Here is a 13,941-nt window from a genome sequence, read left to right as displayed (position 1 = left end):
AACGAGGTACAATAGTCCAGTGACAAGGGCCAGAAGGCAGAAGGGGACAAGGAAGCTGGTGATAGGGAACCCAAGGTTGAGTAAGGATATTGCTGATGTGTTGTGAGATTGTTAACTATTGTCATATGGCAACATTTGTAGTAACTGTTAAATGAGAAACTATTTTGTTCTGTAAGCCTTCATCTTAAGGGAGAATAACAGCACAATTGGAAGAACGTAGTCAATGTCACTGAACTGTGCATGTAGAAATGTTTGAGATGGTGTATTTTTGGCTATGTGTATTTTCATAAAAAAAAAAAAAAGGTTGAGAAGTTAGGGGGTTAATATGTTGTGGGGTGGTTAACCAATGTCATAAAACAACATGTGTACTACTGTTTCATGAGAAACTATTTGTTCTGTAAGCCTTCACCTGAAGTACAATAAAAAAAAAAAAGAATCAACGAATTTCAAAGGGTTAGTATCTTACAGAGCATGTTCTCTGACTGTAATAGGATTATAAGTCAGTAAGACATTTTTTACAAAATCCACAAATAGGTGGAAATTAAATAACATATGTCTAACTAACCCATGGGTTAAAGAAAAAAAAAGGCAAGGGAAATTAGAAAATATTTCTAACAGAAAAATGTGTAGGATGCAACTGAAGAGCTGCTTAGAGGGAGATATATAGTTTCAAATACTTGTATTAGACAAGAAGAAAGGTTTAAAAATCAATTAAGTTTTCACCTCAGAATCTACAGCAAGAAGTGCAAATTAAAGCCAAAGTAAATACAAGGAAAGAATAAAGAAAAGTGACAGACAATAAAGAAAATTAACAAAGACAAAGTCTTCCAACTTAGTTTTTTTCCAAAGTATTCTGGTTATTCCTGTTTAATTTCCATATAAATTTTAAAATCATCTTTTCAATTTCTACAGAAAAGCCTACTGGATTTATTGAATTTTTGGTAACAGCTTTATTGATAACTCAAAGAACAGTCATAAACCACACAGTTCGCCCATTTAAAGTGTACAGGTCAGTAGTTTTTAGTGTAGTCATGGAGTTGTACAACCATCACCACAATCAATTTTAGAACATTTCATCAGCCCAAAAAGAAACCCTGTACCCTTTAGCATTCACATGCTTCTATCTCCACCCCTACTCTCCCAGCTCCACTCCTAGGCAACCACTATGTAATCTACTTTCTGTCTCTCTGGATTTACCTATTCTGGACATTTCATGTAAATGGAATCATAGTATGTGGCCTTTTGTGACTGGCTTCTTTCACTTAGCATCATATTTTCAAGATTCATCCATGTTGTAGCATGTTATCAGTAGTTCATTCTTTTTTATTGCCTGTTTTTCAAGACTTACAATAAAGCTACATAATCAAGACAGTGTGATATTAGCATAAATAAAGACATATAGATAAATGGAAAAGAATAGAAATAGCCCATACCTATTTGGTCAGGCTATTTTTGACTAAGGTGGCAAGGTAATTCAGTGGAGGAAAAGATAGCCTTTTCAACAAATAGTGCTAGAGCAACTGGCTGTCCACATGGGATTAAAATGAACATCCACCCTTACCTCACACTAAAGGAAAGGTTAGTGAGATGGATCATAGACCTAAACATAAAAGCTAAACCTAGAAAGCTTTTAGAAGAAAATGTAGGATTAAATCTTTACAATCTTGGAGGAGGCAAATTTTTCTAGACAGTACACAAAAATTACTAACTGTAAGAAAAAATTGATAAAGTGAGGTTTATTAAAAGTTTCTGATTTTCAAAAGATACCATTAAGAAAACGAAAATACACAGACTTGGAGAAAATATCTGCAATATATATCGGATAAAGGACTTACATCTAGAATATATAAATTCCTACAACTAATAAGAAAACAACGCAAATTTTAAAAATGAGAAGACTTGAGACATTTCACAAAAGAATAGGCCCTAATGGCTACCTGAAAAGATGCTAAATATCATTAGTCATCAGGAAAATACAAATTAAACCATAATGAGATACCACTTCACATCTATTAGAGTGGCTAAGAAAAATGGCTAAAAAGAGTTAAAAACTGAAAATACCAAAAGCTGGTAAGGATGTGGAGCAATTGGGCAATGGGTGGGAGTGTAAAATGGTGAACTTTTTAAAAACAGTTTAGCAGGTTTTTATAAATTTAGAACACAGAGTTACCATTTGATCCAGCAATTCCACTTCTAGGTAGTTATCCAAGAGAAATGAAAACATATGTCCACCAAAAGGCTTTACACAAATGTTTAGAGCAGCTTTAGTCATATTAACTCAAAACAACCCAAATGTTTATTAACTGGTAAATGGATAAACAAATGGTGTTATATTTATAAGATGGTATACTACTCCACAATAAGAGGGAATGAATTACTGTTAGATGCAACATGGATGAATCTCAAAAACACGCTGATCGAAAGTCAGATGCAAAATGATACATACTGTGTGGTTTCGTTTACATGAACTTCTAGAACAGACAAAACTAAATCTATAGTGACAGCAGATTAGTGACTGCCCGAGAGAGTAGAAGAGGATTACTTTCAAAAGGGCATGAGAGAACTTTCTGGAGTGATGGAATGTTCTTCCTCTTGATTGGGGTGGTGGTTACAGAGATATTTGTCAAAAACTCAGTGAACTATTCACTTACAATGCACGCACTTAATTGTATGTAAAGTACACGTCAATAAAGTTAATTAAAAAAATAATTAGAAAATTAAGTATACTGTGTTGTTAAAACATTTTGGCACTGATTAGGTTCCTGCTTTAAAAACGTATAGCCTGTAACCTTTCAAGGCTTTGCTCAATTTGGGATGGCTAATTCAAAATAAACTTCCATGAAAGCACTGCCAGAGACCACCTATGTAAGCAACGGAAAGTTGCTTAACATGTTTTGGAACAGCATATGGCCCTTGGTATGATACTGAATCCTTGTCGGAAAAGAACAGCCTAGTAACAAATTAAGTGTGCATGTTAGAGAACAGAAAGTTAGGCTGAACGTGTAGAATGGGGTCCATCCTTCTCCTTAGTGCACATCCCTTTCCTTGGTCAACTGTGGCATTTCTGGTCCACCAAAGCAGTTACTGGGCACTAACTTTTGTACAGTATTAACCTTGTTTCCTTCATTACATTGTGATTCTCCTAAAGAACAGTAGGCAACCGTGTCATATGTTTCTTCTGATCATTCCAAGTGCTAAGCACAGCAGATACTCAGACCCTACTTATTTATAAACTTCAAGTATACTGCAAAAATAAAAAAGGGGTGAAGCACTACTGTGACCAGCTAACCTACTTGGCCTAGATAAAGCAACCAGAATTATGTTAAACATGTAAGATGGGAAAGTCCTTGATACCCTAAGACATTTAAAAACACAACCTCACACAGAGATTGAATAGAAATACAAATAGACATAGAGTGGGAAAAGGTATCTTGTGAGTAGAGAGGGAGTGTTGGTGGCAATGGTGGACAGTCAAGAATCAAAGCAAAGGAGTGTTACTGTGCACTCAATGACTACCTCTAAGGAGATTTAGAGGTCCAGCAAATGAAATAAGGAAATCTGAGTGGTCTCTCTCTAAAATAGATATATTTAAGGAGCAAAAAGCAAGGAAGAGTGAATATTTGTTACTTTGATATAGCAAGCCACTTGGCAGGATTTTCATTTCACACATTTAAATAAAAAGTCAATGCCTTCTGATTGATACAAGTATCAGTCTTCTGTGTTCCAACAACTCAATCGTAAGTAGATTCCAACGTAAGTTGAATACCTCTTTTTTTCCCCCCAGTTTTCATTATTATTGCCTTTAATTACCAGTATGTATCTTATAAATCCGATCTTTGTCTTTGGGGGTTGGCATGAGAATAAGAACATCAGCAAATCACACATTGCAATACTGTATGTAGTACATATTACCAGTGATAAGATGTACAAAAAAAAAAAAATACAGACGGTTGTAAGTGTAGTTCATCGCAACTCGAATATGTCATAAGTCAGGGACTGCCTGTATATTGGCATGTCATTAATTATTGAATTGTTGATTATTTATATGTATGTATCATCATATTAATTAGTGTAATAATATAAGGAATGACCTTAGGCCCCAAATTAACTTAGAAAGAATAATATCAGTAATAACATTTAGTATAACAAAGGCTACACTCAACCATATCTAGCACAGATCTAAAATAATTTTAAACATTTTCCCACTTCAGATCATGTGAGAACACCATAGGGAGAAGAAAAACAACATAAAATTTCAGTGGGAAAAAGGAAGAGAAAAGCAAGAGCATTCAACTTCGGCTTCTTGCAGATGTGGAATAGTCTGCAGAGAAAAGCGGGTAATCCATGAGAATCTGTTGAGAATTTTGGGTGTCACATAATTCCCTTGGAAATGCCATAGACTCATGTGAAGAAGAACAAAGAAGTTTTAAGGAACCCCAAAGGTAGTATACGCGTGGGGCAGAATGATAGGGAAGGTGTGGGAACAAGAGAAGCTCCCTGCCTTGCAGAGATCCCATAGTCCAAACAGAGGCAACCATGAAAAATTTTGGGAAAGTGTGATGGCAGAAAGAATAATCAGTTTGAAAGCTCAAGGTGATGTAGCTTTTAAGCACTGTAACAGATTAGGCCAGGATGTTCTATGTTTATCTTCAATGGACTAGTACCACAGTATAACAACTTTACCTTTGGGTTCTTGCCCTCTTTGGCCAATAATGCCCGAAGTCTTTCTTGTGAAGGCGGTGCAATGAAGATAATATATGGTTTCAAGTCTGAATTCCGGAGGGTCTTCAGTGACTGCAAAGATAAGATATTTAGATTTTTATTAAAAATTATTTCCATCATTTATCTATTTCCCAATTATGTACATGGATACATGGAATATAATAATGTCATTTTTTAAACATTGCCTATGACTATTTTCCAAATATCTTCAAATAACAAACAATATACAATATTTTAAGGTCATATCATTCACTATAAGAATGTACTATATTTGTGTGTATTACTTTATAAAATCTTTGTGCTTGCTCTTTTATATAATGAAATGTAAGTGAATGACACTGAAGGAAGATAACAATGTTATGCTAAAATACGCTGATAACAAGATCACATACATATTATAATAACCATATTAAAAATCCATTTTGGAGGAGTTAGAAATGAGGCAGTCACCTTGCTATGCACCAGGCACTACATGTAAGCAGAATCAGAAAGAAAAACTTCATACCACACATGCAAAAGAAAATTCCAGAAAAGCACATTTAAGAAAAAGTGGACACTGTAGCACTGAGTGTAGGTGAAGTGCACACAGCTTCACCAAGACAAACAATGTCACTAAAAAGTACATAAGAGAAAAGGATGTCTTTGGTAAAGGATATGACAAATACAATTTTGCAACACCACCAACAACCAAAAAATATGCATGGTTACACAAATATGTATATAGGCATATGAATATATGAGTATGAATATGTGGGTATATATGTGTGCACAGACAGAAGTATCTATAGGCATATGTACATACAGGTACGTGTGTGCATGCATGTAAATCCATATAAATAATAAACCACACAGGGGACATGGGTACAGATACTTCTTAGAAATAACCAAACAACTTGCGAGACTGGTTTTTGGGGTTTAAAGACTTAGGACCATAGCCTTGTGGGACAACTCAGGTAACTGGCATAATACAGTTTATAAAGTACAGGTTCTTAGTGTAGTGTCTGGGGCCTTAAAAGCTTGCGAGTGGCCATCTAAGATACAACTACTGGTCTCTACTCATGAAACAGAAGAGAAAGAAGAAAACCAAAGACTCAGCGAAGAAAGTAGTGTACAGGACTACTAATCGACACGAACCATGGCCACATCTGCCCTGAGACCAGAAGAACTAGATGGCACCTGGTTACCACTACCGGCCGTTCTAATCAAGGTCAGTATAGATAGATCCTTATAGAAGGGGAGAGAAATGTGGAACAGAATTCAAATTCTTAAGAAGTCTGGACCAGCTGAGACTAGAGGACTCCTGGAGACTACTACCCTGATACACTTTAAACCTTAAACCAAAATTATCCCTTGAGGCCACCTTTTAGCTAAATGACAGACTGACTCCCAAAATAAAGAATATCACCCAGAAGTAAGGAGTTTTTTTAAGAGAAATCACCTATAGGAGACCAAATGGTAAAAAATCACTCTAAAGCAAAGATGAGAAGGTAAGGGGGCAGGGAAACTATAGTACTGGAAATGGTACAACCAAAATGGAATGACTAAGAATAATGATACAACGTAAAAAATGGAACCAATTATCAATGAATAATCTGTATAGAAATTGTTAAATGGGATCCTAATTTGCTATATAAACTTTCCTTAAACACAATAAAACACTAAATTAAAAAAAAAAATTGGGCTGTTTGTATTAGGAGATTGTAGTTTTCATCTTGCCTTTGTCACTGCATGACTATGTATTCTTAAACTGAAGGGCTCCACAAGTATGGGGATGATAGAGACATGCCCTTTTCTATTTAAAAACATTAAGACAATATGCTTAACTACTCTGAGTTCTTTGGTAAAATCTGTTAACCCAAATAATATAAAGAACTCTGAAAGAATTCAGTAAAAACAAATTTCTACTTTTCTTAAATTAAATGTTTTTAATTAAAATATACAGCCAAAGCTCTTTTGTCAACTAAAAACAAACAAAATCTGATTACTACTTCAGGAGAGCCATTTTAGAGTCAATTATCCTTTATGTACATCTCTTTAGTGACCACTGGCTATGCTGCCTGAGTTGACACAGCAGTAGATCCTATCACAGGAAGGAAAGTTTTACACTGAAGTTAGTACAGTCTAGAAAAAGGAAAAAAAAAAAAATCTATAAAATCTAAACAAACACAATCTAAAAAACCCACATTTCTAAAATTATTTTATCTTTTAAATGGCAATCTAAGAGGCATTTGTTAGTAACGTGAAGCTCTTGCTTAGTCTGCAAAGAGAAACAGACTGAGGTTTCATTTAGACACAACCAAACATTCATTGTGATACTTGTTATTACGTGTACAGTGGCATTTAAAGCCATTAAGAATCACCTTTAAATTTTAATTTTTCACAGATCAGAACCAGAAAAGAGAAATTCTTTTATAATGTCTAAAATACTTAGGTACTAGTAGCACTATACCATACTTTAAGTTTCAGAAAATATACACATGTGTATATACGTAGGTTTGTATGTAATTTTCCCCCTGAGGAAACTGAAAGAGATTTAGCAACCTGTCTCATGTCACATAGCAAGTTAGTGGAAAAAAATGTATTAGAATGTAATTAGGTCCTTTGGTTCTTAGACCAAAATACAGTTTGGTCTAAATTACTTTGCAAAACGAGTTTAACACCCTAAATCAAAATTCTAGCTTTACCTGTGCACGAAGACTTAAAAGACATATTTTGCCAGAGTTGATCACTTGCCGTACAGAATCTATGCTGGTTCCATACAGATTTTTCTCAAATTCACCATGCTCAATGAATTTTCCAGCTGCTATGTCGGCTTCAAATGCTTGCCGTGAAACAAAGTGGTAATCTCTACCAGCTACTTCATGGTCTCGCCTACTCCTAGTTGTATCTAAGCAAAATCAGGTAAAAATAATGGTCATGGATGCAAGTAAGGGTGGGGGATTATTCTGCTAGTCGGAAAAAAATATTTACTTTGTGATACAGATTATAAAATAATGAACTGAGTATTAAGAGCTCATGCGTTTAACACTGACTGTTTTTATTTCTAGATTGAGAAATGACCAAAAATGTGTTTTCAGTATCTTAATAATAGTTACATTTGAGCAGAACTGTGCTCCACAGGGCTTTCAATGACTGATTTTTCAGAAGTAGATTACCAGGCCTTTCTTTCAAGGTGCCTCTGGATGGACTCGAACCTCCCAGCCTTTTGGTTAGCAGCCAAGTGTGTTAACCATTTGCATCACTCAGGGATTCCTCCACGATATTAGGTACTATACAATCTTAAAACATAACTTCTGTTTTTAGAGATTAGGTCTAAGTTTCTATCTTCCACATCAGTATATAAAATCAGGAAGCTGATTCCATATTGAACACAGAATTATAAGGAGCCCAAACTGAAATTCATTTAGAAAGTACCTAGTATCATACTTCTATCTTTAGTAACAACTTATCAAAATATTTGGTTAAACAAAGTTCCTCTTTCACTGACAACATTGGCTGGATGAAATGGATGAGAAATTTCCCTACAGAGGTGCTCCAAGATGGTAAAACGGAAAAGCACAGGAAAATGGGAATACATCTAAACTTACGAGGAACTGCAGATGCAAAACGGTCTTTTTCTTTGTTCATGAGCCTCTGACGCAACTCATTCTGGCCACAGTTCTGTGGACCAATCAGGATGATAGGTCTTTTCCTATTTGCAGGTTGATGATATAGTGACATTTCCTCATAAGTTAAGATTTCCTCATTGTCATAATCTTTGGAAAAGAAAAAGTTGTCCTTCAATCAGAATTACTGCCATGTAGCAAAGATATAAATATTCATAGCTCTTCCCAAAAAATTGGAAAGAAGCACAATTTATTATCATTAAAAATGCTTAATTTTTTGGATCATGATAGCAATAACTGGGTAGTATTATATGATGAGCATTTCCCTGTCATTATGTCCTTGCCGAGATACTATGAAAATCAACCAGACAACTACTGTATATATTAATCCTTCTGGCAATTCTTATTGCTTCTTGTTTCATACTGTGTTTGAATGTCTACTACAACATAATTATACTACTGCTTATGTAATATAGCTAATTTGCAGTCAATATTCTGACAGAGGGTGGATCACCAAGAGATAAACAAATGAGAATAATACCTGTCATTTTTGTAAAATGGGGATACTAATACTTTACTTAAAGGGTTGTCTTAAGGATCAGATATAATGAATATACTGAGCAGAATACCTGGCATACATAAACATTTATAAATACTGGCTAAAACTAGTGTGCATGTTAGAGAAAGCCAAAATATCTTCCTGTAACTGTACGCCTTGGAAACAGGTTATACTTGTGCTACCATACTCTGCATTTATGTTTACTCTATTCTAGAATACTAACCTGGAATCATGACTCAAGATGAGGTGTAAATTATAATGGGTGGGGTAATATTCTGATAGCCCATAATTCAGATGAAATCAGAGCTGTCAAGTGGTGTAAGCAAAAGCAGACAACCAGCAGCCTGCTATGCCCTCCCTTGTTATTTCACCTGACTGGGAAAGACCATCTGATGTGCAGTCCGACCTTCTCCTCAGCTCTACATTTCACGAGGGCAGGGGACCATCTTGGTCTTGCCAGTCCTTAGCACCAACTCTTACACATAGTAGGAGCTCAAAATATATTTGTTTAAATTCAAACTCAGCCATATATTAGCTGTGAGAACTTCAACAGGTCACTTTAATATTTGAACTTGAATTTATTCATCTGTAACCTCAGGGAATTTATTTTGAGAACTAAATGGACAAATGTTATCTAAAGCATCTGATACTGCCCCTGGAATACAGCAGTTATTTTAAACGGTAGTTATTATTAATAAGAATACTGACAATGATGACACTATTGTGAACTGCAAATATAATCTCTTCCCTTCCCAAAATGCTTTTCCCTCTGAAAAATCTGAATTCCTTCTTCTAACATGTATAATCAGATATATCTGTAGACTTTAAAATTTGCCAAATTTTCTATAGTAGCCCTTACAGCTCCATCAGTTAATTTTAGTCTATTTAAAAAGATGAAGACACAGATATTAATCACTTACCCAAGTAAAGAGGAGAGGATTAAAATTCAATAAATCTTAGTTAAATAATTTGTCAGTTAGCATTTAGGTGTGCTTATTTTAGCATTCCGTCTGTCTTGGAAGAAGCACAGCCACAATGCTTCTTAGAAGGAAGGATGGCAAGACTACGTCTTACATACTTTGGACATGTCAGGAAGGATCAGTCCCTGGAGAAGGACATCATTCTTGGTAAAGTACAGGGTTAGCGAAAAAAGAGGAAGACCATCAACGAGATGGACTGACACAGTGGCTGCAACAATGGGCTCAAGCATAACAATCATCGTGAGCATGGCGCAGGACTGGGCAGTGTTTCGTTCTGTGGTGCATAGGGTGGCTATGAGTCGGAACCAACCTGACGGCACCTAACAACAACTAACAATATTTTAGAAAAAAATTTTTTTTATTAAAGTCAATGGAATCTCAGATATTGTTTTGTATGGAATATTTCAGTAATCTATAACAATTTATCTTTATTAGTTTAATTTATGTTAGGTGCCATCAAGCCAGTTTTTGACTCACAGCAACCCTTTGTGACAGAGTAGAACTGCCCCATAGGGTTCTAGGCTGTTATCTTTACAGAAGCAGACCATCAGGTCTTTCTCCCTTGAAACCACTGGGTGGGTTCAAACTGCCAACCTTTTGGTTAGCAGCTGAGTGCTTAACCGTTCTGCCACCAGGGCTCCACATTATTTCAAGTTATTGACAGAATACAGCTTAAAACTGTGTAAGAAGTTAAGGAGTATCTTTGCTTTATTATTTGGCTTGTTTCTGTGAACTGAAGCAGGGGCAGCAAATTCAAATGGCCAAAGAACTAACCAAGGAGGTAAGGAAAATCAGTAAATTAGGTTGGGAGTGGTGAAGACTATTGAACTGGACGGTAGGTGCCCAATATAAATGCAACGGCCATTACTTAGGTTCAGCAGATTGATGTCACTTGGAAATATGAGCCCAGTGTTGTCCCAACTTCTTTTTTCATCTTAGCAATAAATTAAAATAGCAACAACAAAAAACACTTCTGTGTGCCTGACTCAGCCAGCAGGCAGTAGGATTGTGGAATAGGCTGCTTCTGTGACATGAGTTCTCATTGTAGACAAAGTTTTCACTTTTTACTTTAAACATAGCTGTATTGCTAGAATTTGTAAGAAGTTTGTATTACTTGTACAAACAGTTTAAGTAGAGAAAAAATTGAGGAAACTATCAATATTATATCTATATGTTAAATAGTACTTTAATTTTTATCCTAGTTTATCTCAGAATTCAGAACACTGCATTATTCACAGTTTCCAACAGAAAATAATTTGTCAAAAGACTTTCTCAAGCACAAATGATACATTAATGGACAAAGCAGGACTAAAACTCTCTGAGTATCAGTTTGATTTCTTTAAAGTGTCAGAATTTGAACCCTTTCAGATATAACTCCAACTGCATCTGAGAGTAGAACTTACCATCATTTTTATTGGCATTATACAAAACCTTTTTCCTCTTCTTTTTATTCTTCTTTGCACACCACAGTTTTCCTGTTGAGCAACCATAAGCATAACTATAAATGTGGTATTTGTTTTCTTAAACAAAGCTACATATTTCAAATTGAAGAATACAAATTGTTTCTAATTTAAATAATTATAAATACTTATTACATTGTTAACAGAAGAACTATTTTTGGAGATGTAGTTATAATTTTCCATTATAAACAGATAATCTTTAATACTTAAATCTTGTTCTTTCTTTACAGTCCTAAGATAATCAGTTTTGCCTCTCACATGAATATATCTTTCTTGAAAGTTCTAACTGATATGCAAATTTAAACATGGTCCCAGATAAGGACCCAAGAAACCTCTTATGAATGTCAAATATAAGTGTCCAACCTGATTTTTCTGGCTCCTTATCTTCTTCTATGGTCTGCTTCATGGCTTCCCTTTGCTGCTGAAAGCTTTTCCCTTATTAGCAGAAAGAAAAAGAAGAGTAAAATATTTAGGATAAAAAGTTTGCTTTTTTTTTAATCAAGGGGAAATATTTAAAAGAAGTAATTCTTCATTTATATTCCCTCCCCTACATGCAAATCCCTCACGACATAAGAGTGATGTCAGCTATAATATCTAAAAGCCTCCAAATGTTTAAAAGTATTAAGTGTCAACTCTGCTTTCAACCAATACTATGGCATGTATTACTGGAATATATATCATCTATTAGAAAAGATAATAAACCAGTGCTAGAAAATCTTAACAGTTCAATTTTTTAAAAGCATTCACTGAGTATTTACTATGTGGAAAGTACTATGGTTAAGTTTTACAATGATACTGATCACTTAGAATTATCTCAAATCTAGCAAATCAATTCTAAGAGTTAACTTTCCAAAATAATATGCAGTCATTCATCAACACTTTTCAATTCCAGGACACTATTTTTTTTTTACATTACATTTATTATTCTTGTCCTTTTTTTTTGGGGGGGGGGTCTTTATATATATGTATGTGTGCATATATGTATGCATGTATGTATATGGTTACAATTTTTATTTACACATTTAAGTTACCAATGATACAGATAAATGGAAAATACAATTATGCTTTTTCCTTACAGGATTAAGATTTTAATACAGGGGCTTTCCCAAGGTTTCTGACCTTCATCTAATTTTCACACCTGTACCTTAAAATATATTTTTTTGAAGGATAAAAGTGATTTCACTTGGAAAATTCTATATTATATTAGAGTTCCATACTTTTAGATCTAATTCTTTCAGTTTCAAGCCAGGGATTCTTAAAAATCACTAAGCAAATTCCATCCATTTGGATAATCTACAGAATTTAGTGCATTTCATAAGAGTACAAGCAAAAAGATTAACACTGAGTGTGACACACATAAGAAATATTAAAGGACACCAAGTTATCTCCCAGAGCTGTACAGACTGCTTTCTTAGGAAAACAAGTGCTATGATTAGAAGAAAAAATTTAAGAATACAATTTAAAAAAAAAAAGTATTTCACTTTAAAAGTCAAGAGCAAAATTTAATCATTTACATTTAAAAAATATTTTAAAACTTTACAGTGATGTACTTTTGTGGCACATTTCTATAGCAGGGAACATATATCGGTTATTTTGTAATAGGAGCAGACACTAATGGGAGGTGGACATTATGACTCCTTAAAATTCTTCTAATTCTGACAGAAAACCATTGTCTTTTTGAATTATAAGGGATGAATAACCGTATCAACTAAAACTAAAGTGGATCCAGTCTTAATCCTATGCAAAAAGTTAGAAATGGTGTCATTGAAATGTCCTTGGCTCATCTATCTACTTTCAGAAACTTAATGCAATTAATCAATCAATAAACACTAGTTCTAAATATTTATGGGCTAAGGCTGGCATGGTGAGAAGATACCAAACTGATATTTGGCGCAAGCACTACGTAGAACCGCGATGGCTGTCCAAGACTCCAGAATTCTAGAGGAATGTCCTATAACATGAAAGGAAGAGCCCTTTACACCTCTGGTTCTTTTCATCAAGACAACAAGGGGACATGGAGAAAGGAAATGAGCAACAGGCACTTCCGTAAAAAACAGAAAAGAAACAACAACAATGAAAAAATATCTCACTGGTTTTTATAATACAAAGTTTAAAGTCTTCCCAACTAAGCTGGAAAGTAATACTAGAAAGCCATTAAAACCAAAGAGTATAAATCATCCTCTAACCTTAACATAAGAAGCCCACTGTGCCTTCCTATGGACTATGCATATAGACAAAATTTACTTCCAGTATGTAGAATTGGGCTTTTCGAGACATTATGCAATTAAGAAAAAAAAGTAAATATTATATGGAATTTCTTATATCTTAGAAAATTTCCTTGGTTTAATCTGAGACAGACGGGAGCCCTTATAAACTGTTCCAAAGTCTCTGGACAGCTTCCTCTGTTCCCACTATATGTTTCTCTAATAGTAAACATTTCTTAGGACTCACTGTCTCAAGCCCTCTTTTCTACAGGATCTCTTGCCTTCTTTCTCCTAAATCTTCTATTAATTGTAGTCAAATTCATGTAAGGCAATCCATGATGCTTGAGATCTTAGGGTGTCAGTAGGAGGGATGATCCTAAAAAATTATATTGGCAAAACATAAAGCTAGGA

General features: G+C 34.7%; 1 protein-coding gene across 3 annotated transcripts in view; it reads right to left on the bottom strand.

Annotated features, from left to right (window-relative positions):
- The window catches only part of PALS1 (protein associated with LIN7 1, MAGUK p55 family member), a 108,591-nt gene that overhangs the window by 8,785 nt on the left and 85,865 nt on the right, over positions 1–13,941 (bottom strand). For all 3 annotated transcript variants that reach the window (XM_004370961.2, XM_023726302.1, XM_023726303.1), the window contains 5 exons: positions 11,690–11,761; positions 11,270–11,341; positions 8,310–8,477; positions 7,407–7,609; positions 4,684–4,794 (listed from right to left, as the gene is read on the bottom strand). In XM_004370961.2, the coding sequence (XP_004371018.1) occupies positions 4,684–4,794; positions 7,407–7,609; positions 8,310–8,477; positions 11,270–11,341; positions 11,690–11,761 (626 nt within the window). The remainder of the gene's footprint in view (positions 1–4,683; positions 4,795–7,406; positions 7,610–8,309; positions 8,478–11,269; positions 11,342–11,689; positions 11,762–13,941) is intronic.

This window comes from Trichechus manatus, unplaced genomic scaffold (assembly GCF_000243295.1).
Source record: "Trichechus manatus latirostris isolate Lorelei unplaced genomic scaffold, TriManLat1.0 scaffold00010, whole genome shotgun sequence".
NCBI classification, from domain to species: Eukaryota; Metazoa; Chordata; class Mammalia; order Sirenia; family Trichechidae; genus Trichechus; species Trichechus manatus.
The sequence above is the reverse complement of the archived record's forward strand: the minus strand, read 5'-3'. Positions and strand labels throughout refer to the sequence as shown.